Source organism: Lactuca saligna, chromosome 9 (assembly GCF_052625555.1).
Source record: "Lactuca saligna cultivar CGN05327 chromosome 9, ASM5262555v1, whole genome shotgun sequence".
Lineage (NCBI taxonomy): Eukaryota > Viridiplantae > Streptophyta > Magnoliopsida > Asterales > Asteraceae > Lactuca > Lactuca saligna.
This window is the reverse complement of record NC_136425.1, coordinates 20,916,202-20,943,365: the sequence shown is the minus strand read 5'-3', so window position 1 is coordinate 20,943,365 and position 27,164 is coordinate 20,916,202. Positions and strand designations below refer to the sequence as shown.

The window sequence follows — 27,164 nt, the reverse complement described above, 5'->3', positions numbered from 1 at the left end:
TGTTTTTGTCTCAAATATTACAACTCAAGGTCATAAACTCCATTGTTATACATAAAGCTTGATGAGTGAGGCTCTTTGGACCTCTATGGATCCAGATCCAGAGCCTCAACACAAGAAGGGAACTATTTGGCATCAAATCAACCCAAAAATGTCCATAAGAAACCCTAAATCCCATTATACTTCACAAAACAGAAAGTAAACCGAAATCATACCTCTAGATTAATGATCTAAGCTTCAAATCCACAGAATAACAACCTCCTTTGCTTCCTCTTGCCTAGAATCTCCTCCTTCTTGCTAAATGTCACACACAAGGTCAAGAAATGCTTCCTTTCTCTCTCAAAACATTCAAGCACTCACGGGTTTCTCTCTAAGGGTTGGGTGAGCACAAATGATGGCCATAAGGCCCTTTAAATAGGTCCCAAATCCCGGAAATTAGGGTTTCACCACACAGCGTGGACTCGCCGAATCCACCCTTGGACTCGTCGAGTCCGGACGCGAACCCGTGCCCAAATCCGTGATCCTACTCGGCGAGTTTGAGCTCCAACTCGCCGAGTCCACTCACAATTTTCATAAATAAATCCAAAATAAGTACCTGGAAATTCCGGGCTGTTACATAGTTTTTGCAAAGTTGATATTTTATCTCTAATTTGTGTTCTATTCATTTAAGATTACAAATGTATTGATTTTTTTTTTTTTAATGTTTATAATGTTCTTTATTCAATTACAATTATATTTGTATTCATTAAAAAACCATAATATTTTATATTTATGAATGAAAATGTGCATTCATATATGAATACATGGTCTAAAAGTGATTTAATCATTAAGTATAATTGTGTCAATATAAATGTACAACGTCAAATTATAATATAATCAATTATGATTGATAGTTTAGTTTTTTTTATTCATTTACGACTGTCGTATAATTTACGTGAAATCGGAGAAAAAAATGAATTTTTAAGATTTTTTTTTCAAATTTAAAATAAATTTTGGCAAAAATGTTTTTTTATATTCCATTAAAAAGAAAAAAATAGAACATTTTTTTGTTTTTTGGTAACTGATCTTAAATTTAAAGGAATTTGATTGAATTGAATTTTATTTTATTTTAATTTAATTAAAATATACAATTACTCATTTGATCCTTACCTTTATATATATATATATATATATATATATATATATATATATATATATATATATATATATATATATATATATAGGTTATTGTGTTCTAACTAAATACTGTATGGATGTAGAAATAATTGTGAGCCAATCATTTTAGTTATTTTAAGAAAAATGATTAATATATAATATTGAATTAAAAATAATTGAAAAATATCATCCAATTTCATTATAAAGGTATTATAGTCAATTAGCATAAATTTCAAAAAGGAGAATTCCATATTTTTTTTGGGATAATTCATTCTCCTGATTTAAATTTTCCGATTTTTCTATAAATTAAATTTTAATTATAACGTAATTTTTAATTTTATCCGATTTTATTCTGCAAGAATGATATTGCGTTAAAATGATATTCTATAAAAAAATACTAGGATACATATTTCTGACAAATACATATTTTGCTTAAATGAATTTCTTCAAGAAAAACAACATTTTTGAACCATCGGTTAAAACTAATAATATCCTTATATATTCATAGACATTTGAAAATAAATACGAATTTATACATATTTTTACAAAATAGTAGTTGTATATATTTTAATAAAATTACAGATATTCAAATAGCATGTCATAAAAAATAAATAAAAGTCATAAAAAATAACATTCTTAAATATATAATTCTTGAACGCACTTGATCATCTTCAATGGTCAATTCTTACGAAAATGACATTCTATAAGAATAATATCCGTAAGAATGATTTTTTTTTTTCTTTTTGTACAAATACAATTCTATGAGAATATATTTGTCTTCATCATGTAACATTTGCAATGCACTTGTCTCTGTAAAATTAAAAAAATAAAATTATAGTTAAACCATGGCGAGATGATAAGAAGTAACATTAAAAAATGAAAATACGAGAATCAACATACAATAATAGTTCCTATTCTGATAGAATAAACATACAAGAACGTGACTTTGCTTATGACCAATCTACAAAAACCAACTCTTTCATAATTGATCGCTTATGTCTCTTATTCGTCGATGTTGCTACCAAAAAGGTATTGTCATTAAATTTTTTAAGAATGATAAACAAAAACCCCGAACTGCCTTCTTTTTCTTTGTTTAATTGAATTGTAGGTGGGTATCCTCCAAGATTATGAACAACCGAAGAAGAAGACAAGTTACCTGGATCACAAATTCCATAAATTTTGGATTGTTAATGATAAATATTGAGAAAAAACAATCACGTTATCATCAAAAATTGAACATAGATGTACTGATTATGAATATGACTTTTATGATTAAAAACACCAGGAAATTAAGTGTAATATTTTCATGCATCTTCAAAGTAGAGAAGGGCACTTCACCAGTTACTAATTTTCTAGATTTAAAGGCTATTAAAGATTTACTAATATATCCTTATTGATTTAATTAAAGATTTTTTTTAAAATTTTTTTATTGGTTCCTACGTCAACACAATAGACACATAGAACATATGAACTTACCCCCCCCCCCCCCCCCACCCCCCTCTCTCTCTCTTGCTATATATATATATATATATATATATATATATATATATATCAATTACGAGACCCTTCTTTAGACAATAAGACTATGCACGTCACCTGCTTGCCTGTTGCTTTCCTTATCCAATAAGAAGTCTGGCCGTCATTCTTTAACTTATGTGGAGTTGGTTTGCTTTCCTCCTCCACAGTCACACTGCCTCAATTAGCTGCGTCAAGCCGAGTTACTGTCTATTTTCTCATGCTTTTCCATTTTCCCACCACTTCCTGCTTGGATTTACGCACCAACCACTGGGTTCAATAAACGGCGTCGTTTGGTTGTTGATGAAGGTACCTGCCTGCTTGCTTTAGGTCATCTAGACGTCACGATAAGGCACAAGACTTGGTGGTGGGTTTTCCTTGTTGGCGGCGACGTTCCACCTAAAGCTGCTTACCTTTTGGATTCCCTTTTACAGCCACCTCCCATTGATTGCGGCCGAGTCACCCATTTGACTTCCTCTTAATGCCGACTCCATGTTGATTCTGTATTTAAGGTTCATATAGAGGGTGTTTGGGATAATTTTTAAAGTGACTTTTAACTTTTATCTTTTTCTAAAAGTCAAAAAGATGTTTGGTAATTCTGACTTTTCTAACTTTTTCAGTAGAGTAAATGATATCTTTTTGAAAAGTCACGAAATCCTGACTTTTCCATCTTTTACAAAAAGAACTTTTTGGCTTTTAAAAGCTAAGTCAAACACTCGTAATTTCACATGTTTGTTGTTATTTGTTTTTTTAGGATTTAATAATTGATTCTTCTTTCCCCATTTCCATAATCGGTTTGTTGTTGTTTCTCTCTTAAACATTTTGCTTCGTACTCACATCTCCTTCTTGTCATAATGTTTCTACCTCCTCAATACATCTCAATTCTTCTTTCTCTCTCTAGGGTTTTATTGCTTCACGATTGATGTTGAAGAGGACGAAAGGGAAGGGCTTGATGAAGACACGATTTAATGTTTGTTGTTATTTGTTTTTTTAGGATTTAATAATTGATTCTTCTTTCCCCATTTCCATAATCGGTTTGTTGTTGTTTCTCTCTTAAACATTTTGCTTCGTACTCACATCTCCTTCTTGTCATAATGTTTCTACCTCCTCAATACATCTCAATTCTTCTTTCTCTCTCTAGGGTTTTATTGCTTCACGATTGATGTTGAAGAGGACGAAAGGGAAGGGCTTGATGAAGACACGATTTAGCCTAAAGACCGTTACTAATGACAAATCGATGCCATGGAACCTTAAACTAAGGTAATCTGTTTTTCGCAATTTCTCTTTTTTGATTGCTTATTGACATGCACAGTATCCACCACTATGACCAGCTTCTATTCCTACTCTCACCTTTTGTTGACTGTTAGATAAAACTATTTTTCCTTTTTTTTAATAATTTAACATATACAATGACTTTCTTGATTCTCTTTTGATTTTAGTAATCGTACGGAGAAAACCATCATGACCAACTTCAAAATGTAGTTCTTTTAGTGCCTGGGTTTGCTTGATCTAATGATGTTGAAACAGGGAAAGAAGAGATGGTTTGGGGTTCAAATTTGGGAATTTTGATTGTCAATTTTTATGGCCAACTTTGTTGTCAGTACTAATTGAACATAATATGTTCTTATCTAACACTAAATTTATTAATTAGATTTCTAATATATCTACATGCCCTTCCAGATCATCTTTCTTGATGTTTTTTGATAATCTTCATACCCAGGGTATTTGTAGTTTGGTTATGGTTCTACTTAATTAGGATTTAGAATATTGGTGTAAGATGCATTTGTGAATCAAGGTAATGGTTTCAATTTCAGTATGCCCTTTAAAAAAGGAGTTGTTCTTGATTAAAAGATATCTCAATTACCCATTTATAGGAGTATCATCCGAAATATACAACAATAGTAGAATATCATTCCATCTTAATGTTTAATGGCTATTGATTGCATGTCTATCATCCGAATATAAAACGTCAATGATGTGCTAGAAATTGAAATTTAGAATGAGTAACAATTCTTGGAGGCTCTTGAAGCCTTTTTAATTGTGTGGCTTGAAAGTTTGCATTATGATTACTTTGTTAACTCAAGTTTAGTGTGCTAGAATATGGAGATTTGGCAGGAGACGTGTTTCTGAACCTATGGATACCACTTGATAGATTTGTCGGGTATGAGAATGTACTTGCAGGTAAGGATACATTAGTAATATGGTTTTTGTTGGTTACATAGATTGCAATTAATTCATATGAGACATAATGAGATTAGGATGAGGACTTATTTGTGTTGAGAATTTAGTAGCATTTTCACCAGATGTTGGTGGGACTAGCTACAAGCTCGAGTGTTTCGTGATCTTTTAATATTTTTCTTAGGTTAAAACTTAAAACTAACAATTTATTTGTTATTTTCAACCAAAAAATGAAAGCGGTTATTTCTTTAAATCCTTTTTCGGAAATGAGAAACCTAGATTGCAAGTCGATCTCAGACCCTGTGGACTCATCAAACACTTGCACCGCTCCGTTCCAAAACAAACATACTTCTATGGATGTTAGTTTCCAAAAACAATTCGATTCAACCTTTGTGGGCTTTGGAATTTGACTTACCATTATCTGATATGGGACGGAATCAAGGAGTATAAATAAGAGTAAATACCATTAAATTTGTTGAATTTAAACTAGCATAAAAAGATATGGAATTTAAAGTTTAAAAAAATGACAACCAAGATTAGTAAGATGCTATTTTCAAATTTAAAGTTTGAATTTGTGTCTAACTGGAACTTGAAATAGAAACCTATATTTATGTATTTAAAGATTTGAAATGGTTGTAATAGAAACCTATATTATATGTGAAGAGCGTTTCCTTCAGCTTGCATCTCAAACAATGGCCCATGTTTCTTCATTAATGCTCAACCAAGGTTGTTGAGATCTTATAACCTTAAAAACTAATGTTAGCTGGTAATCGTGATAGGGAAAAGAGCATGGTATTTCCAAAGGTTTTTGGCTTCAAGTTGTTAGGGAAATAAAATAATGGTGCAAAAGCTACTGTTGGCGCTCTTTGACAGTCACTCAAAGATTGAGCTTTATACACCAATAAATATAATTTACTTTATAAATCAATATGTTATCTTATATGTTGGAGTTCTTTTAGGTATGAAGCATGGTAAGAGTTTCAAAGGTCAGCAAGATTTTGATGCGGGTAAATCAAGAACAAAAGGTAAGACGACTAAATTGATTCAGGTTAAGTTCTTGTTTATGATTTTGTGAAACTATAGTATAAAAGTTAATATTTGAATTTTTTCATTTCTTAAGCTTTTAGTATTGAATTTTTTTTCAGTAACATTTTGTTAAGAGTTCTATCTTTGTTTTTTTTTTTTTGGACATTTAATTAAATGAGAAACGGGCCATCGGATCATGTGCGTACTTTATTTTAATCTCTTGACAGGTAACTTGTGTAAAAAAGATGCTTTATTGTAAAAGAAGTTTTTTTTGGTTGCCAATTATGATATAAAAAAAGTATAAGAGGAAAATTGAAAAGCTCCATTTTCTTAAAATTTTGCAGGATAAAGAAAGCTTTTGATGCATGTAATAATTTGGCAGGGCGGGTAGCTGGTTTTGATGACTGTCTTTTCTTTCAACTCATCATGTGAAACATTAGAAAACTTTGACATTCGTATTAATCATTTTGTCTCTCTTATTGTCTTCACAAAGAAGCACACATGTACATAGATTATAGATAAGGTGTTGAAGGCCATTGTACCAGAGAGCCAATGAGATTTTATATACATATTTTTTTCCAGATGCCATGGGTCAAGACATAATTAAATAAAGCGTGAATGACTTTAGGTATTTTTTTTATTGCTGATAGGAACCAAACGATTAAATTAAAAATGCTTTCAGGGTAAAACAAAAACATGCTAAAATCCCCTTCCTCAACAAATGGTACGGAAATTTAATGGCAACCTCATGCTTCCCTGATTTCAAAAGGATATTTGGATCATCATTGACACATTAAAAAAATTAATTTTTTTTTCTAAATATATTCTAACTGGAAACCAGGAGCAAAGGCTCAGCAGAAACACATGACACCATTAGTTGATGCAAGAGTTTTAGATGACTGGAAAAATAGATCTTTTATGAGGATATCAAACCCTGAGCATAACGTATATATAATAAGTAGTATTGCATGAATCATAAATGCATATATTATATCTAACGCATACCAATTGTTCGATACAATGCTCATGATAATTCTCTTTCCGTATGATCTCAATTTAATAAACTTATACATATACATTGCAAGAAAGGGAATTTTTAGGAGAGTGAAATTTTTCCACAAGTTATCAAAGTATTTATGAATATTATTTGTGTTTATTTAGCTAACTGTTGGTTGTCTTCATTTGACTGAAGTGTGTCGGGTGTAAGTTTGATACCTATAAAAAGTTTACATTTTGATTCCTTTTTTTTTTTACCTTAAACTTTACTCCTCAAAGAACATACAAACCCATCTCATTTAGAGCTTCAAAAAAACTGCAGATCGAGGAGAAAGATACACATGGGAGAAACTTTCAGCCATTAAAGCCAACTGTGGAAACAAACTTGTTCTTGATGAATTTGTTGTAATTTTAAACCGCATGAATACTTAGAACTATCAGGCTCGTTCTGTTGGTTTTGATGTTTTTCATTTGACTTTGGCCAAATATTCACTCCTTGACGGTGGTTGTTCATAGCAGATACGAAGTTGGTATATAGAAATTTAGATATTTATTATTTGTACTTACAGTTTATTTTCAATATTTAATCATTCGTTTGATCAAATAAATCTGATGGTAACTGACAACAAATCCGAGTTTCATCAAATATCTCACCCTCAGCTAATGCACCTTCGTAAGATTTTCATTAACATCAAATTTAAAGGTATCTATATACCCACATAATCATTATACCCTGGCAACCTACCTATATGGCCTTATTATAATAATACAATGAAAGCATTTTACCTCATGTTATTTCAAGAATTCGGTGTTCAAATACAGATCCATAAACACACCCCAAATTACCAAAATTGTCCCTCAACCACACTAAAACTCAGCATCAAATCAAGTCTCATGCCATATAATCACCAGAGTCTTCCATCTAATAAGTATTTAAATATACCCTTAAGGTATATAAGATTAGGTCCTCATTCCTCACAATATTACGTAGTTTTATCACTTGGTTTTATTTTTCTGACAAAAAAAAAATAACAATTTCCATAATCGACAGAAATCATCAAACACAAAAATACGTTTCTGATTTCACATCATCTTCGTCTCTTCCAACACTAACGTTGACATTCACATATCTTGACAGCCGTCGTTGTTTACAGTTGAAGCCCATCCCTTTGTTCGCCGACTATCTCACCTGCGATGCAAGGCATGTTCAGGCCCAACGAGACAAGGCAGACAGCCCCCAGCCTCTACTCCATCGCAACAACGCAGCAAATCGACAACAAACTTGGGGAATTTGGTATATTCTCGGTTAATAAAACACTTTGCCATCTTCAAATTCCCATTCTTTATGAATTATTTCTTCTATTCATCTTCAATTTATAGTATGATCAGTTGAGTTGATTATTTTTTGATTCAGTGAACTGGGTCTATACTCTTTACATCATTTCTAAATTGGTTTGAAATAAGGAGTTGGTTTAAGAATGTATCTCCAAATCATCATTATGTATAATTGGGGATGTCTAATTCCATCTTTCTTACAAGGGAAGGGGATACGATGTGCACAGTGCACATAAGGTGCTCGATGAAATGCCCGAATCAATGGATGCAGTTTTCAAGGCTTTTGAGAAGATGTCTAAGCCGTGGCTGACCGTTATCAATCTGGTTGATGTCCATTCTGGTGATCTTTTAGCTATTTCAAAGATTCGTGGAAGATGAGGTGGCTTTGAAACATTGGAGAAGTGGGTCACTATCTCATTTGCTGGTTATACAACAATTTGTTTAAAGGATGAATTCGGTAATCTTTGTGATAGGAAAGCACTAGTTTAGACCCATAATTCCACATCCGTGGACCCGAATCGGAGATGGCTTGGATTAACCTGACCCAATTAGAGTATCCAAATACTTGACTGTAATTTTTGGGTTAGATTTGCTTGTAGTTTGCTTAGGCATGATATGAAGCAGTTTCATTGAGCAGGGACGCCGAATCAAAAAATCATTTATGAACTTGAATTAAGTCGGTTTATATATTCAATCTGAGGCAGAAAAGTTACTAGTAGAAAAATGCAAGTTAGGGATAATGATTCAACATTTTGTAGCTTTCAATAAACGAAATTGCTTTGGGGGATGACATAAGAGACCATTTCTTGCAGCTAGCAGTTAATCGTTCCTCTATTATATGTTGTCGTGTCTCTCCTAAACAGAAAGCCTTGGTAATCCACCTAGATTCATCTTAATTACTTCAAATCATATCCTAAACAATTAGAAATTAATCCATCTAATTTTGTGCAAACTAAGATTACTCGATTAGTGAAGAAATATACTGGCAAGATGACATTGGCGATTGGAGATGGGAATGCAGGTTGTGATGGCAAGTGACTTCTCAATGCCCCAATTTCGATTCTTGAAACGATTGTTAATAGTGCATAGGCATTGGTGTTACAAGAGAATCTCCAAGATGGTTTCTACCAAACTTAATTTAGAGAATATATTTTTTTTGGTATAAAAGTAAGATGACTTACTTTTTAAATTGATCGATCGTGTATTGCTGCAGATTCTGTATTTCGTATACAAAAACATTGTATTTGGGCTTACGTTATTGTACTATGAACTCTATTCCAAATTCTCGTGGGACGTGTTACATGACAGATGGTATATGCTTATGTTCATCCTGATGTCCGTGAAGAGACAAAGGTAAAAAGTACATTGATAATGCGAAAAGTTTTTGAAAATTGGTATATTTAACATGGTTTGGATTTGTATGGAATTCTTGAAGAGACATAAAAACAAGGCATATCCTTTGATGAGTTGCTAACAATCCCAGAAAATGATGAATGGATGTACAGTGATAGGAAATCAACAACTTGTTTTGAATTCATTCTGCTATGGACTGAAAAGATGAAGTGTTGGAAGAATCATAGGAACTCTAGAAAAAGTTTGTGCTGTTGTACAATGAATAGACCATGTATACGTTGATAGAAAATGTATAAATCATAAGTATTATTTTTGTTGATTGAGCTGAAGTAACAACCCATTTTTCGTAATTATCCGAAATATAAATGTACTTATCATTTTTAATTAAAATTGTCAAATGAGATTTTTCGCTTTTGGTTGTATTGTTTATGTGAATTAAACTTCCCCATCATTAAGTTCGCAAGGCTTGTTCTTGAGGTTTGTTCTTGCCATTTTTAGGACAAGGGTAAAATTGTCCAACAAAGTGAAAAACCATCATACTTTATTTTATTTTCATCAAATAGCATCATACTTCCATTTTTCACAAAATATTAGCATACTTTCATTTTTAACCCACAATTGCATAAAAATTACATTTTTAACCCAAAATGACACCATACTTTCTTTTTTACCCACAATTACATAAAAGTTACATTTTTAACCCAAAAGACAACATGATTTCATTTTTAACCCACAGTTGCAGAAAAGTTACATTTTTAACCCAAAATGACACCATACCTTCTTTTATACCCATAATTACATAAAAATTACATTTTTAACCCAAAAGACAACATGCTTTCATTTTTAGCCCACAATTGCAGAAAAGTTACATTTTTAACCCACAATTGCAGAAAAGTTACAATTTTAACCCAAAAAGACAACATGCTTTCGTTTGCAACCCACAATAGCAACATAATTTTGTTTTTCACCCACAATAGCAACATGTTTTCATTATTTACCCACAATAGCATCATATTTTCGTTTTCAACCTCAATAGCATCATATTTTTGTTTTTCATCCACAATTGTATCATATTTTCATTTTTAATCCATAATAGCTTCATGTTTTCGTTCTTCACCCATTATGGCAACCTACTTTTCAGTTTTAACCCTTAAGAGCAACCAACATTCAATTTTAAACACAAAAATTATAAATAATCAACAATTTTCATTCGAAAACAATAAAAAGTCTTAAGAAACATAAAACATTTCCAGATTATTCATACATTGTTAACCAAAAAATAATGTCAAAAACGCCAGGAAGCATATGGATTTTTCCTTTGCTCAAAAAAATAAAACATCTCATCATTATGTCTTTTCCAACAATTCATCTGCCTGATACATGAAAAAAAAATATTGTTAATATAATTATTAGAGTTCTAAATCATGAAAATTAAATTAATATTATAAGTACCTTTCTTTTTGAACAACTAGTAGCATAATGACTCAATCCTTGATAATAAGAGCATGTACGTTTTTTACGGGCTTCTAAAGAAGACTTGATTCTACTAGCAATTTTAGGATGCCCTTTTGTAGTAGTTGGACCAAGAGGATCACGGACAGATAATTATGGCATCATATCTATTTGCGAAACTCCCATACAAGAACCTTGAGATGCATTCTCCAAAGACATAGATTTCTTTCGATTTGATTGATCATCTAAAAGACTTATCAATAGCATATTGACTTTTTGTATCTCTGAAGGGGAGTCTCTTGCTTGTTCAATTAGTTTAGTAAAATTTGAACGGACACACCATAGTGTGTATGCACTAACTCCATTTTCATTATTCATTTCTCCGAGTCCAATACTAGCACTACCCAGTTTGTACCTAGCATTAAGGGTCCATCGTGGTAAAATATATTGACTCGGGAGTTCTTTAACATGCTTCTTTTTCATCACATATAGGCTATGTTTGCATAAAATCATGTTTGTCTCATACTTAGCACAGGAACATGTGATGCTGACTTGATCCAAAGAACGAAAGGTAACAATGCACCAATATCTTTTATCAACATCCAATTGCCCAACTCGATATGTGCTTTCTTCTGCAGTTTTTCCTATAGTCTCGTGAGTCAAAATGGTAATAGCTTCGATCCATTCTTTTTTTGAAAGTATCAAAAATCTTTCTAGTATAACATTAACCTGCTTTTGCTTTGATTGAATGAACTGAAGAAAGAACCGGCCTCGAGTTCATAGTCTTGAAGTCTTCATCTTCTTTGGCGGCCCTTCGAGACTCAACTACTTTGTCATATTATACAACAAATTCATTCAACATGGTCCTCGAGTTAACAAATCCATCAAAAAATGAATTGATACTCTCACTTCGTCCGGTTGTGGTCATACCAGCAAAGAAAGTATCCTTCAAGAAGGGTTTAGCCCAATGTATACGTTGGTTATACATATCACTAATCTAACAATTGCTTTCCAATTCATACTTACTACGCATAACTTCCCATGTTGCTTCAAATTGTTCAATGGTATCACTATTTACCCAGTGTTTGTGCGTTTCTTGAAAATCACTATACCAGGAAACATACGACCGAAGGTGCTCAGTTTCATGCTTCATGATATGCCATGAACAAAAGCGATGTCAAGTCTTGGAAACACTTTTTTTTTATTGCATTGCCCATTGCATTGTCTTGATCTGTTATAATTTCCTTCAGATACTTGTTAAACATACATTTGAGGAAATGTTCAAATAACCATTCAAATGTCTCTTCCTTTTCGTTTTCAAGCAATGCTCCAGCAAATAGTATAGACTGCCATGATGATTCACCCGAGTAAAGGGAGCAAAAGGCATCTTGAACTTGTTAGTCATATAAGTGACATCAAACACAACATCTCTGAATTTTGTATAGGCATCTCTTGCTCTACCATCAGCCTAAAAGATATTTCTAGGCTACCCATCATCAGACAAATCCATGACAAAATACTGGTTACTATCAACTAATGTTTTATCTTGAAAATGTTTTATAAGTCCATAGAACTCCTTTCCTCTATGTTTTTTTCGTTGCTCAGATAAGACATCGGCACATTGCTTTGAAGTAACATCAGCTACATTTGAGTTTTTCATTGTATTAACAACCTTTTTAATCTGAGAAGGTTTCAACCCTGCTTGACCAAGCTGCACCATAAGGGATTTACCTTCTATTGAGCGGTGAAAATTGCTATGAGATCGATGCTTCATCACCTTCGTAGGTGTCATGGTCAAGTAATGATTGTGTGTGTCATTAAACGAGTCCACCAACCATTTCCCATCCTCCTATCTTGTTATTCGAAGCTTTGCTTGACATCCGGTTCTAACATCTCTACGACGTTTTTTCTCATTTTCACTTGAAGCATTTTTTCCATCTTTTTGAAACCTTCTTTGTTGCATACATATATCTTCCGAAAATGCTCATTTGTTTTAGGATTTTTTATTGTGTCATCTCTACGTATACCAAATCCATGAAAAAATAAATAATCATTATAAAATGTATAGGCATCATCGGGTGTATCAAAAACCTTTTCCAGAATACTTTCATCTTTAACTTCATCCTCATCAAATTCAGTGTTCACACCGATACTGTTTGTTTTTTCACATTCATATGTTGCTTCCACGTAATCATTTGTGTCAATATCTTCGGTTATATATGGTTCTATGGCTTGATTGGTTGCTTCGGCTTTACTCATTATGGCCTGCAATGGACAATGCATATTTCCAAATAAAATATAAACACCAAATGGTTTTATATTGAATATAATGGAAACATTATACATAAAAAAACACAATAACAACCAATTGACTTTTTCCATTCCCAATCAACAAATTTCATTAAAAAAAATTAAAAATTGTTAAGCATCAAAATACTCTATAAAAATGACTTTTTCCTTTCCCAATAAATGCATATAAAATGAACAAAACACTACAATTATCAAATTAACATGTATAAGTTAATCATAAAACATAAAAATCCATCGGTACTTCATAATGATATCTCTTGGGCTCTAACACATTAACACATTATAACATAACATGATCCCTACACTTTTTGTAACTATGGTTGATAGAATTGTAACCAAAACTAGCTGGTGCGTGCAACTTTTGCCAGTATGTTCATAATACATAGTTTTTGCTATTTGAGAACAATTGTTTTCCCTATGAAAATAGTGACAAACATTGTGAAACTATGTTTCTTGGCTACAAGAAGCAACTAGTTTTGTGACAAGCAAAACTCCTAAAACTGGACGTACAAACAAATTGAATATATGATTGAGTGATAAAAAGTTATAAAAAAAATTACTTGGAAGAGCTCTAAAGGAATCACAATTTTTGTAGGTATGAAGCAACCACACTCTCGTTAGTTTCTGTGAATCAAGCCTGTGAATTCTGATTTATTTGAATCCGATTTATTTGAAATCGTTTTTGTGATAGTATCTCAATTTTGTTTTTCTTTCACAACCAGTCCTTGAAGCCGATCAAGGACGCCTCCGATCAAGAAATTCTGATAATCGATTTATTTGAAATCGTTTTTGTGTTAGTATTTCAATTTAGTTTTTCTTTCACGACCAATCCTTGAAGTCAATCAAGGACGCATTCGATCAAGGAATTCTGATAATCGATTTATTTGAAATCGATTTTTGTGATAGTATGCCGATCACATAGTAGAAAATCAAAGAGGATGAAGTTTTTGTATTATCAGTGAAAAAGGAAACACGTATAAGGAAATTATTATTTTTTTTCTTTTCAGAAAAATTAAACCAAGTGATAAAACTACGTAGTATTGAGGATGGGTACCTAACCTTATATACCCTTAAGGGTATATTCACTTTTCCCATATATATATATATATATATATATATATATATATATATATATATATATATATATATATATATATATATATATATATATAAATTGATTATTTTTCATTTACTATTGTTTGTCCTTTGTTGCAATTATTTATTTCTTTGTATAGAAAATTGTAAATTTCTTTAATATATATATTGCTCTACTGCCCACGTTATGGGTCAGGGGGTTTTCAATTACCTGTTAACACATGGTATCAGACAGTCCCTAGGACCTTTCTTTTTCCACCTATTTCGCTTCCTCTTTCCCCTAAATCTCTTTCTTCTTCTCTTTTCTTTTCCAGTGACTAGTCTTCCTCCTCCGTCGATCATACCCTCCTTTATATGATCACCATAAAGTTATCTCCTTCAAACTACCTTCTGTAGAAAAATCAGATGATATCCCTGTTTGCTTATCAGAACCTTCTTCCTTACATTGACGGTTCTACTGTCGCTCCTTCTCCTGAAGTTCTAACTGATGGCAAGTCCAACCCTAATCCTCTCTATACCACTTGGAAAATAAATGATCAACGAGCCGTCATTATCCTTCATGCCTCCCTCTCTGAGGAGGCAACTGCTGAGATTATTGGCCTTCCATCTGCTCGCCTCATTTGGCTGGCGCTTGAGACTGCCTACAACAACTCTTATGTTGAAAGGATCCAGAACTTGTGTGACCAACTTCGTCAATCAGTGAAAGGTGTGTCTACTGTTGCTAAATTTGCCAGTAAATTTTGAGGGTTTTTGTGATCAATTGGTGGCCATAGGACATCCCGTTGAGACTCAGACAAATTACATTGGTTCATGTGCGGGTTAGGGCCCTCGTTTGAAACCTTTTCAATTGCTATGAGAACCAATCGGTCGGCGCCTTCCTTTCGTGACCTCTTGGCTCAAGATGAGAGTCACGAGTTGTTCTTGAAATCACTGCATGGTTCCACCCATTCCGCTGCTGCTTTCTCTGCGGTTCGCCCCTCCACTACCCTCTTAAATAAATCTCGCACCAGCTTCCGGCCTTCCCGTGGAGGTTCCAATGGTGGTCGGGGACGTGGTAGGCGACCTCCCCATTGTCAACTATGTCGTACTGATGGTCACTATGCCAATGTTTGCCCTCAACTTTCAAGTTTTGTTGCTAAAACTACTACACCCGGTGTCGATATTGCAAATGCTTTTCATGCTCAATGCAATATTGCTCCTTCACACCCGGATTGGTATGTTGATTCTGGGGCTACTGACCGTATTTTATATATATGACAGTTTAAATAAAAACTATAAATAACGTGAAAATATAAAAACACTATTTTTATGTTATTATTCTGCAATGAATTTTGTATCCACAACTTTATGTCGTTATTCAGCAATGAATAAATGAATACTCATAGGTTACAACTAAAATTAGAACTTACTACAAATATACACATACATAAATTTAAAATAGAATAATAACATTCTAATGAATATATGAATAACCAAACGTTAATATTCATATTAGAATTATTTGAACAATACACATATACAACACTTATTGAAAAATAATAACATAAACATAAAGTTTTTACATTTTCACATTATTTACTGTTTTTATTTGAACTTATATATATATATATATATATATATATATATATATATATATATATATATATATATATATATACTTTGATAATTATTAACATTTCTATGACACACAATATGTTCTTTTATTATTATTATTTTTTTGACAGATTTGAACAAGTCGCTTCATGTCAATATTGTTAGTTTACTGAAAAGAACTACAACTCTCATGTTACTTGAGGAAACTTTAAAAGATGAATTCAGAGTCGAGATATAAATGAAGTTATAATGTTATTTAATATATTTCCATTATTTACATCTAAATAGAAGTCCTTAATCGTAACATATTTTCATTTATTTGTGTACTATAACATCCTTACTTTCTTTTATTTCCATTACAAAGTTAAACTGTCAATTTTGTGATTATTAAAGCATTGCACTTTGAAAATCCATATAATTGTAGAATCTTATTTCCAATTTTTCTGATACAAGGACATTATGCATTTAAAATCTGCCTAATTATACACTACACTATCATTTTTTTCTTAGATGACACTGTTATAATTGGGTAAAAATTTTAAAGTAAAATTTTAGTAATATGAAGAAATGAAAGTAGAATCTTACATATAACAAATGACTTGCTATTTTTCACATTTAACCCTGTAAATAATTCATGTTAGCGATTGCAACCGAGAAAGCATCCAAAATTGAAAAAGTGGAAGACGCAAACCTTAACGTATGACATCATATAAATATGTACAAACAATGTTTCCATTTATTGGAATTTGGCCTTAAATTTTTGTTAGTCTCCCATGGCAGGGAGTGAAAGCTAGGAACATGAAACAAAACAATCACAAGCCATATATTGATCTTCTTGATATTCTTGTATTTACAAGCTCTTCAGATTCTATTCTTGCTTGCTTTCTTGGAACAACTATTGATGAAAGATAAAGAAACTATGACTTTTGTTACTGTAAATCCATGATTTTTTTTTTTCTGGAAAAACATATATTGAGTCCTTATAGTATTGAGTAAAGCACTTATGGCCACTATACTAATATAATGTTATCGATCATCAATGTTAAGTTTGTCCAAAAATATAAATTTCCAATCATTGACGACTTTTATAAATTTAACAGGCTAGGATTAAGAAATTGTTTGTATATCACATGAACCATTATTTTATTTGTGTGTGTGTGTGTGTTTAGATCAAACTGTCTTGTTTGTGTTTTTGGTTTTGAGCCAGTTATTTTTGATGTTGGTATTCAAAGTTGATTGTCCTAATTCAAAGATAATTGTCCTACTAAGTAAAGTAGTTTTCTTATGCCCTTTACAAAATTTTCTTTTAGTAAAGTAAGGTGATGTTTCTTTTTGATTTAATGGACATAATAGGGGCAAAGATTGCATAAAGACTTTCTTTTTTGGATTGAATAATCTAACTGAATGACCATTATATTGTTGTGCCCAGTATTAGGCACAGTTGCATGTACATGCGTGTTTCTTTTTGACATAAATGCAGAAAGAACAACTTAATAGAGAAAATGTGTAGTTCTTTTTGATTTAATTGGTTTAGTGGATACAAGACTTGGTTCATTTTGATATGTATAGGTGTTTCTTTTTGCATCAATTTTAGACAAAATGGCAAAATGGTTATTTATTATTATTAAGATGGTTTGTTCAGTCCAAAAAAACATTCTTTATTCATACAACACTTATTTATTAATTCAACACCTGATAAAAAAAGGGAAATAATGATTACCCATCAAGTCCTAACATTTTAAAATTTTATCCTCATTTATGTCATCAGTTCCTCAGACATTCTATAAGCATTATTTATTCATACATCACTTAATAACTTTGTTCATTAACAAAAATCCATATTTTGCTCATACATTGCATATTTTGAGGATTTGCTTTTTGATTGTGTAGGCATGGAAGGAACAAGTGTGATATCAATGAAGATGAAACCACAACGACAATTCAGGAAATGAACATTCACTTGATGTGTAAGAATCAAAACGCCCTTCAATACAATGGCAGCGAGGTTATGTCTGGATTAAGATAATATCAAACAATGCTAATGTATATTACTTTTGTTTTACCTCAATGCGTAAACAGATTCTCATTATTTAATTTGTAGCTTGGACAACCCAGCTTACATACTTAGGCTCGGTAAATCTAATATTAGTTATAGATTAAGCACAAATTTATAAAAAGTAGGGACTTATGGGGAAACCCCCCTTTTCTACTACTCTTGATAGTTTCTTTCGCATGAATATCAACCGTTTCATAACAAATCATGTCGAAACCAATCCAGACCCCAACGGCTTGAAGGGTCTTCCGCTGGTTATAATAAACATTTATAAAAAAAAATATCATATGATAATTATGAAACTAATATTTAATATGAGAGATAAAATAGATGATAAAAAATAATGATGCTTTGAAGTTAAATATAACAAATGAGTAAAATGGAATATCATTGAGCAAATGAGTTAATTTTACAAAACAAAATGCTAAAAAAAACATTTGTAAAAAATAGTGTTGTATCTACCTAAAAAAACAACACATTCTAATTGTAAAAACACTGGCCTTTTAGAGGTGGCCTAGTAAACTTATGGGTCGTTTGATAGTTGTTAACTGGGTTGGAACTGATCGGGTTAGAAGCTGACTGGGTTAGAAGTTTTATTAAGCAATCTTACCTTATAGGGATTTTCTAATATGTGCTCTAAGGACACATACAAAAAGTATTAATTAATCACAATTATTACCATAATTAAATGTGAAATACATTAATTATAAGAAGTATTACCATAATTAAATATAAAATTCATTAATAATCTTTATAATTAATGCATTTCACATTTAATTATGATAATAATTATGATTAATTAATACTTCTTATATGTGCTCTTAAGCACATATTAGAAAATCCCTACCTTATATTATATATATTATATGAGCATATTGTGGATCAAATTTAGAAAGTAGCCCAATATGTTGTATTACCATTGATGCAATCCTGGGCCTTGTGGACAGAAGCCCAATAAACTTATTTTTGGCTGCCTAATAAACTTATTTGGGCTTGAGACTGGTTAAAGAAAGATTTATAAATGGAGGCTCAGTTGCCATAATATAATTAATGCTAGATTGCTAGTTATGATGAACCGGTAAAGAATGCTTGGTCCTAGACCTAGTTAAACAAAATTTTGTTTAATAATTGATTTTTAATTTTGTCTTTTCTAAAATCCAGTTAAAATAAGATCACTTATGTATGACCAGGCTTGTTAAGACCATAAGGCCTGAGTAAGGTTTCTTTTTCCTTTCTTTTTTCTTATATGGTAACCGGTTTAAGGGATTAGTTGTGCTTGTCTTTGTCTATATATATGTTGCATTAATGTTAGCAATAGAACAATGTTAACACTTATTTTTAGATTATTTAAACCAAATCTAGATGTGTAAATACCGACAAGAAATGTGTGATCGTGTTGCTAATAGTGTGGAAATGCAAAAAATACACTATAACTAGATTTTGAAATTGCGTTAATGGAGTCGGGATTAAATATGCGTCATGAACTGTTCATGGGATTGAAAATGGGTTGAGAAGAGCCATCATGTTAGCTAACGTAGGGTTGTAAACAATTTTTTTTGTTAGATTAGTTAAAGGAATGAACATGAATTTTGTTTGTTTATTTATATTCTGAATGTTTGTTCATTTATGTATGTTTATTTAAATTCGTTTATATATATATATATATATATATATATATATATATATATATATATATATATATATATATATATATATATATATATATATATATAACACGATAATACAACTTATGAGAGTGAAAGTTGTGATTCTAGGAGTCGGTTCAACCTTTACAACTTTTATAGTCAATAAAAATATAAAAATGATATTGCTAAGTACCACCGACATATTAGAAGTGTTGGCGATCAAGTTTTATACACTAATAATTTAATATATTTTTGTTTAAGTTCATTTTGATTGAGTATTTTCCCATGATTTTGACTGATTCTCATTCCTCAACATAAATACAATAGAGTACAATAGTGATTGATTTTCATTCCTAAACATAAATATAATAACATGTTAGTCTCGATGAATAAGATGAATAAAATGGATGGAAGTCTTTTGTTAAAGATGTGAGCATGCCTATACTTAAATGGAACATGGAGAGAACCATACTTGACCAAGGGCAATTTTGTCATGACCAAAATGGATGTCGGGTTTGATGTTGTTATTGTAGACGATATTAGATGATTGGGGAGGAGAATGGAGCTCACACATTAGATTCCAAACCAAAGATGATTTTATAACAATATTGGTTACACCAGGTATATGCTTCAACACTATACTAGAAGAATGTGAGTTGGTGTTTGGAGGACCATGACACAAAAAGTTATTTACTTCTCAAATGTAGCATGGACATATTGGGTTGCACATAAAGTACAATGTAAAAGCAAGAACAAATAAATAAAAGGATTGGTTTGTTGTTAAACAATAGTTTGATTGATGGTTTAATTAGAAACTATAAATAAAAAGGACTCTAGTTTCAATCAGGCGTATTTAACTGTGACTAAATAGTTATCTATTTAATTATAGATTATTATGTCATTAATTAAAATGTTTTCTCGATAGGCAAGTTAAGCATCAAAGCTTTCCTTTTATAAGATATTTCCTTGGTGAACAAGTTTATCATTACAATTTGCATATATAAGGCATCAATTTTGTCGCCTCCTACTTCCATCCCCTGATAGCCATAGAATTTCCTTGCCCCTCCCACATATTTGCGAAAACCCTAACCTCCAAAAGGAAGGATTTTGTTCGTCATATTCCCCAAGAAATTTCAAAGAAAAAAAGGAAGAAGAAGGTGTTATTGCTTTGGAGATTGTTTGCTTTGGGGTGTGACATAGAAAGAAAGAAAAAGTGTAAAGTAACTAGGAGTATTTATTACTAAAAGACAAAATTGCAAAAATGGTCCCTTTGGTATGTATTTTTTTAAGGTTTTGGTCCAAACCACGGGTTTTTTAGATTTGTGGTCCTTTTGGGCTAGTATCATTGTAAAACTGGTCCCCGATAAACTTGAAAAGACGAATTTGCCCTTTTAATTAGTTTTTTCCATTTACTTAATCATATTTTTCTTTTATTTAAATATAAATGCTAAATCAAATCAAGAAGGATCTCTCTCTCTCTTCTCTCTCTCTCTCTCTCTCTCTCTCTCTCTCTCTCTCTCTCTCTCTCTCTCTCTCTCTCTCTCTCTCTCTCTCTCTCTCTCGGGAATGAAGTATTATTCAAAAAAATAAAACCACATACATACACTCATTGCAGCAAAACACCCACACTTCTTAGGATGAAGAAGTTCCAAATCAAACTTCCTCCCTGCTGCCACCGGAGAAGACAACGAAACCCACAGTCTCCGACGAAGCTGATGAAGGTAATGAAGATTGAGAACATGTGTCATCATCTCATTGACGATCTGAAACCCTCTAACCCACCCAACCCCAACGAAGAAGGTTGGTCGATTTCCTCTCTAATTTCTGATTTCTTGGTTTCAACAACCCCAGATCACGCACCTCTCGTCCCCCCTCTCTTTCTCGTAGGAAAGCATCATCTCCATTACTAATCTTGGTCTCAACAACTCCGATATTCTCAAAACTCCGGTAACGACTTTCGACATAGATGCAGGTTACCGGCGGCGAGGAATTAGACCCAGATTACTTTATTATGATTTTTATTTCATCAATAGGTAGCGTATCTTCAATCATCTATTATTCATTCATTTATTCAATATTTACGTCAATTACCTTTTTCCAGATTGATTTATGAACTGTGAAATTGTAATCTTAATTTGGTAAATTTTGGGGATTTTAGGGGAAAATATATGAATATAAATTGAAGCCAATTGGTGATTTTGGACCTGTAATCAAAGCTAAGCTGGTGGCATTGATGCAATTTCTTATAAACAAGGTTTTGATTTTTTTTCCTGGTTTGATTGGTTTGATACAGGTTGAAATCGATGACTAAAATCAAGTCTTTTATTTAGAATTGATGCAGTTTCTTATAAAAATGGTTTGGTTTGGTTTTAATTTATGGTTTAAGGTTTCATTATGTTTTAGTGTCGTTAGATTTAGCATTGGTGGTGTTGTACGCCGGTTGTCGGAGTTGGTTTCAAGGGCGGTGGTGGGTGGTCATGTTGGATTGTGGATGAAAGAGCAATAATATTGGAGAGAGAGAGAGAGAGAGAGAGAGAGAGAGAGTCCTTTATTATTTTTTAATTGTTAAAATAAATAAATAAATATTAAATTTAAAAAATATATGAAAGAAAAATGGAAAATAAATACCCCAAGGGTATTATAGTCTTTTCAATTTTCGGAGGAACTATTTTCACGTAAAAACTAGTCCAAAAAAACCATGAAACCAAAAAAGTTGTGGTTTGGACAAAAACCACAAAAAAAAATACATAACATAGGGACCATTTTTGCAGTTATGTATTACTAAAATTCAAGATGCCTCTAAAAGAACGATGTTAAATGTGGTAGGTACAACCAAATTTGGTAATTTGAAATCAACAAACAATTTCCACTAAATAACCTTATGAATAAGAGACGGAATTCAAAAAATAAAGAAAATTCTGTCATTAAAACTGAATGAAATAAAAACAAAAATTACTTGAAAATTTAGGAAAACTAGGATTTAGGGACCTAAACAATGGAATCTAAGGGTCGACTTCATCAATATATCACACGCCTCCAAATTCTTTATAGATCAAAAGTTATGCTCGCTTCAAGTTTGGCCTCTTTTTGTGTAACATCCCAAAACGTAAGACTAAAAATTTCATTTTAATTATAATAAAACCATCAACCAAAGCGTGTTTCTAAAAACCATACAAGAAAATCCGAGTATGTCGATCAAACATCCAAATACATCAGAATCATATAAAGCGGAAATCATGGTGTGTGCGATGCGATCATCCTGAGCTCTTCCCCTTCGATCCGAAAGTACCTGAAACATTAACTAAAAACCATAAGCACGAAGCTTAGCGAGTTACCCAAAATACCTCATATCATACATAAAAACATATGGTGGGCCATGCTCGATAACCATTGGGTCACGCCTGATATTGGGCCCCGCCCTACATTGAGCCCCGCTTGGAACAGACTTGTCAGTATCATGAGATTGGCCCCGCCCATCACATTCATCAGGCCTCGCCCGACATCGAGCCCTGCTCGAAATTCATATATACACATAAACACATGCAAGAATCACTAAGATAAATAGCATACAATACACCCATCAGACCTTACTTGGCATCAGACCCCGACCGATATACATATCACATACTACACATAGCATCCTAATCATAATAAATCATGGGCTGACATTGGTGCCTTCAACCCATCAATCACAGTGAGGAGACTCACCTCAAACTGTTGAATATTTCAGATAAAAACTCTTGTTGCTGATCCGGGAAATCTCTGCCCTAAACATCATCAAATAATATATAATTAAAAATTAGGCCACAAACCATAATTGGGTTCCCAGTTCATTTGTCCAACACCCAAGGTAAAAGGCCATTTTACCCTTTCCTCACTTAGCTTAATATCCGAGGCCCAACCCAATGACACCAAAAAGCCCAAGACAGACCAAATCCCTAAATGATACTCAAAACTCAATATGGGCCCAAATGCAAGAAAACCCATATCCTAGCAAAGACCCAAAGTCAGAAAGGTCGATGTCCCAACAAGACCCAAAACTCCACTAGTCCAAATATTTGCAAAAGACACAAAAGCCCAAGACTAGGACTCGTACGTTGCGCGTACCAGACGTACATCCTGCATACTAAGTTGCATGCCTGATCGCGGACATGAGCACGTAGGGGCAGCATACACGCTTATTAAGCACTTTTTCCTTAAGTGCTTAATACTTGCATTACAACATCCAAATTACAAATCCAAGTCTAGAGGAACGTCCTAATCCATAAGTTCTTAAATTGGAGCCTTTACATGGCTCAAAAGGACCCAATACTCGATTTTAACCATTAAGACTCATAATAAGAGTCCTAAGTAATGCATGGTCCAAAATAAGACATCAAGGTAGCATTTTTATGCATAAGGAACATTAAAGAGGCTAAGACCTAGCATTTCCAACTCCTAGAGTGACTTATACTCATACGAAGGACTTATAGGGCCAAATCATACCAAAACAAAGCCCTAAACTAGATCTAGCAACTGGAGTTACCAAGGTGGAAACTTTATACCTTGTAACATCCCGGAATAGCAAGAGTAGAGTTGAAGGACTAAAAGTGTAAATTTTGAAGGGCAACTCGGCGAGTCCATGGATGGACTCGACGAGTACGGGTGCGACTTTGGTCGCGTGTCAAGTGGCCTACTCGGCGAGTCCAAAGATGGACTCGGCGAGTAGGTGCTGAGTGGAGAAAACCCTAAATCCGGGGAATGAGCCCTATTTAAAGAACATTATATCCTCTCCCCAGCCTCTTTGATCCCCCTTGAAGTCCAAAAACCCTAGAAAGCGTGATTGTGGAAGATTGGAGTGCATTTGGAGCTTGGAGAGGTGTTTGTTGAAGAAATCTTGAAGGAGAAGAGGCTTGGATCAAAGGGCTTTGCTTGGATTCGAGTTCCATTGCAGTTGGGCATTCTTTTGAGGTAATATCTCGTTCTTGGACTATTACTCATATGGATTCATCATTTTGGGGTTTATGGGGAGCTTATCTTTGTATGTTTTAGAGTTTGGAGGTTAGATCTGAGGTTGCTACCTCAGATCTGGAATGGGGAAGGCCTAGAGAGCATTAAAGTCCCTGAGTTTGAGTGCTTAGTGAAGCCATCATGTCCCAAACCCTAGCTCTAAAGTGAATAAGGCCTAGATCTCTTTGGATTCACGTAAAGTTTGCCACTTTACGTGATGGATGGATTGTAAGAGGCTAGATCTATGTTTTGGATCAATTGCATGGCCTGGAATGCTTCTGTATGGATTCAGACCGGCGGTACTCGGCGATTCACATGGGTGGACTCGACGAGTTGCTTGAAGATGAGCTGGAAACTCGACGAGTTGGATGAACAACTCGGTGAGTAGGTTGAAGATAGCCTTAGACTCGGTGAGTCTGTTCTTGGACTCGACGAGTCTTGTCGAAGAGTCCCAATATTTTCTGGTTGAGTCGAGATGCGGTGAGTCAAGGGATGACTCTGTGAGTTAGGTGCAAGTGGACTCAGAGTTGTTGGACTCGGCGAGTCTCGGGGTGACTCGGCGAGTTAGGTCGCGGATTGAAGGAAGTTCTGAGCATAGGGACTCGGCGAGTCATCGGATTGACTCGGCGAGTAGAGTCAGTCAGGGGTTGACTTTGACTTTGTCCAAGGTTGACCACTTGTCTTCCAGGGGTATTTTGGTAATTAAGGGTATTTATTGAGTTGAGTGTTTTGGTGTTCAGTGGAGGAGTTCGTGTCGGAGTTCGGAGCAACAGGATCTTATCCTTTCATCCGGCAGTTTCGAGGTAAGTTATCCTCACTATATCAACAGGGTCTAAGGCACCAAGGCCGGCCCTTTATCGGATTGAGATCCGGATATCTGTTGTTATATTATTGTTTGATATGTTTGCATCCGGGTAGTTAGGATGGTATCTGTTAGAGACCTGGTTATGGTCGGTATCCTGATATGTAGGGTGAGGCTATGCTAGTGACCAGTTGGGTCGGTATCCTATTAGAGCATGTTGTGTTATGTGATCTGCTAGATCGGTTTATCTGAATATGAATTGTTATGTGATTATATGTTTATGTGCACATGGTTGTTTAGACTGGAGTTGGGTTGAGGCGGGTCCTGCTTCGTGATGCAGGCCAAGATACCCCGGGTGGACCGGTTATTCCGAAGGCCCAGCGAGCGGTTCAGATAAGCTGTAGGCCCCACAAGGGCGGACCAGACGTGCCGAGGCTCGGAGAGTGGACCAGGCCGACTGAAGGCCCGATGCGGGCGGACCAGTCATACTGTAGACTCGGAGAGTGGACCGGGTGAGTTGAAGGCCCGGTGCGGGTGGACCAACCACATTGCAGACTCGAGGGACATGAATGGACTCGGAGGGTGGACAGGTGGACTAAAGGCCCTACAAGGCGGACCAGTACCATCGTAGACCCGATATGCATGGCTGTTATGTGATTCGTTATGAGTTAGCATGATATGTGTATGGTATATGTGGTTGGTATTTTGGGGGTATCTCACTAAGCTTTCGGGCTTACAGTTGTGGTTTAATGTTTTTCAGGTTCTTCAAGAGAGTGTGGCAAGGCGAAGGCGTGATTGTACCGCTCCTCGTGATTTTGTAGTAATGTGATTCTGGGAATACTCTAAATGATTTGTATTGAAAACCTTTTTGTAATAATTTAATGGAATCGGGTTGTTTTTGAAAAAAAAATTAAATTGGTTGGATTTTTCGGTTGTTACATACCTCTTAAAGCTTGCAAAGTTGATGAAGATTCAGGATCTTTAAGCTTCAATTCCACTAAAGCTTCACCTCCTTCAAAGTAACCAAAAACACCATAAGATCACAACAGTGGCTCACAAACACTCAAATGGAGGCTAGTGTTTTATTCTCAAGGTTTGGAGAGGTGGAGGCTAGCCATAAGAAACCCCTAAAGCAACTTAAGGTGTTTAAATAGGGCACAAACCCTAAAAATTAGGGTTTTCCCCCTGATGAGCGTACACCTAGCGTACTACCACGTACACCCAACATATGTGGGTGCCTGCGCGTACAAGCCATCGAGCCAGTACACCCAGCGTACCCGGCTAGGGACCAAAATGTAAGAAATTTTACAATGAAGGGCTCAAAGGAACATACCTAAAATTGCAAATGTTACCATTCTCCCCACTTGAATCTGACTTCGTTCTCTAAATTTTTTGTTACAAACAACTCTGGATAATGCTCCCTCGTATCAACTGTGGGCTCCCACGTTCATTCCGAACCCTTGCGGTGCTGCCAGTGCTCCTTTACCAGATCTACTGACTTGTTCCGTAGAGCCTTCGTCTTCCGGTTAAGGATGGAAATCGGTCTCTCAATGTAATTAAGGCGGTCATCCACCTGAATATCCTCAATGGAACCACCACAAAATCATCAACCAAATATTTCCGTAGTTGAGAGATGTGAACCATGATATGGATCTGACTAAGCTCCTCG

The 27,164-nt window shown here is 33.9% G+C and overlaps 1 protein-coding gene and 1 long non-coding RNA gene across 3 annotated transcripts; both read left to right on the top strand.

Annotated features, from left to right (window-relative positions):
* Window positions 1-3,403: 3,403 nt before the first annotated feature.
* Window positions 3,404-6,452, top strand: LOC145014040 (uncharacterized). 2 transcript variants are annotated; one of them, XR_013665379.1, is made up of 5 exons: window positions 3,404-3,701; window positions 3,809-3,927; window positions 4,757-4,848; window positions 5,805-5,870; window positions 6,216-6,452. XR_013665379.1 is itself a non-coding variant. In XM_078972402.1 (5 exons), the coding sequence occupies exons 1-5, from the start codon at window positions 3,590-3,592 to the stop codon at window positions 6,218-6,220; spliced, it is 330 nt and encodes a 109-aa protein (XP_078828528.1). In that variant the 5' UTR covers window positions 3,404-3,589; the 3' UTR covers window positions 6,221-6,452. The 2 variants fall into 2 exon arrangements, 1 of the variants encoding a protein (XP_078828528.1); XM_078972402.1 differs by having other exon boundaries at window positions 3,404-3,637.
* A 1,374-nt stretch (window positions 6,453-7,826) lies between these two features.
* LOC145018551 (uncharacterized) lies at window positions 7,827-9,905 on the top strand. The gene is made up of 2 exons (XR_013667068.1): window positions 7,827-9,322; window positions 9,416-9,905. It is a non-coding gene; the product is annotated as an uncharacterized LOC145018551 (long non-coding RNA).
* Window positions 9,906-27,164: the final 17,259 nt, after the last annotated feature.

Excerpts from the sequence above, each read along its gene's own strand:
- LOC145014040 (XM_078972402.1), top strand. The coding sequence starts at position 3,590 with ATGTTGAAGAGGACGAAAGGGAAGGGCTTGATGAAGACACGATTTAAT. Across the intron at positions 3,928-4,756 it reads CCATGGAACCTTAAACTAAG|TGTGCTAGAATATGGAGATT; the intron begins GTAATCTGTTTT and ends ACTCAAGTTTAG. Across the intron at positions 4,849-5,804 it reads GTATGAGAATGTACTTGCAG|GTATGAAGCATGGTAAGAGT; the intron begins GTAAGGATACAT and ends GAGTTCTTTTAG.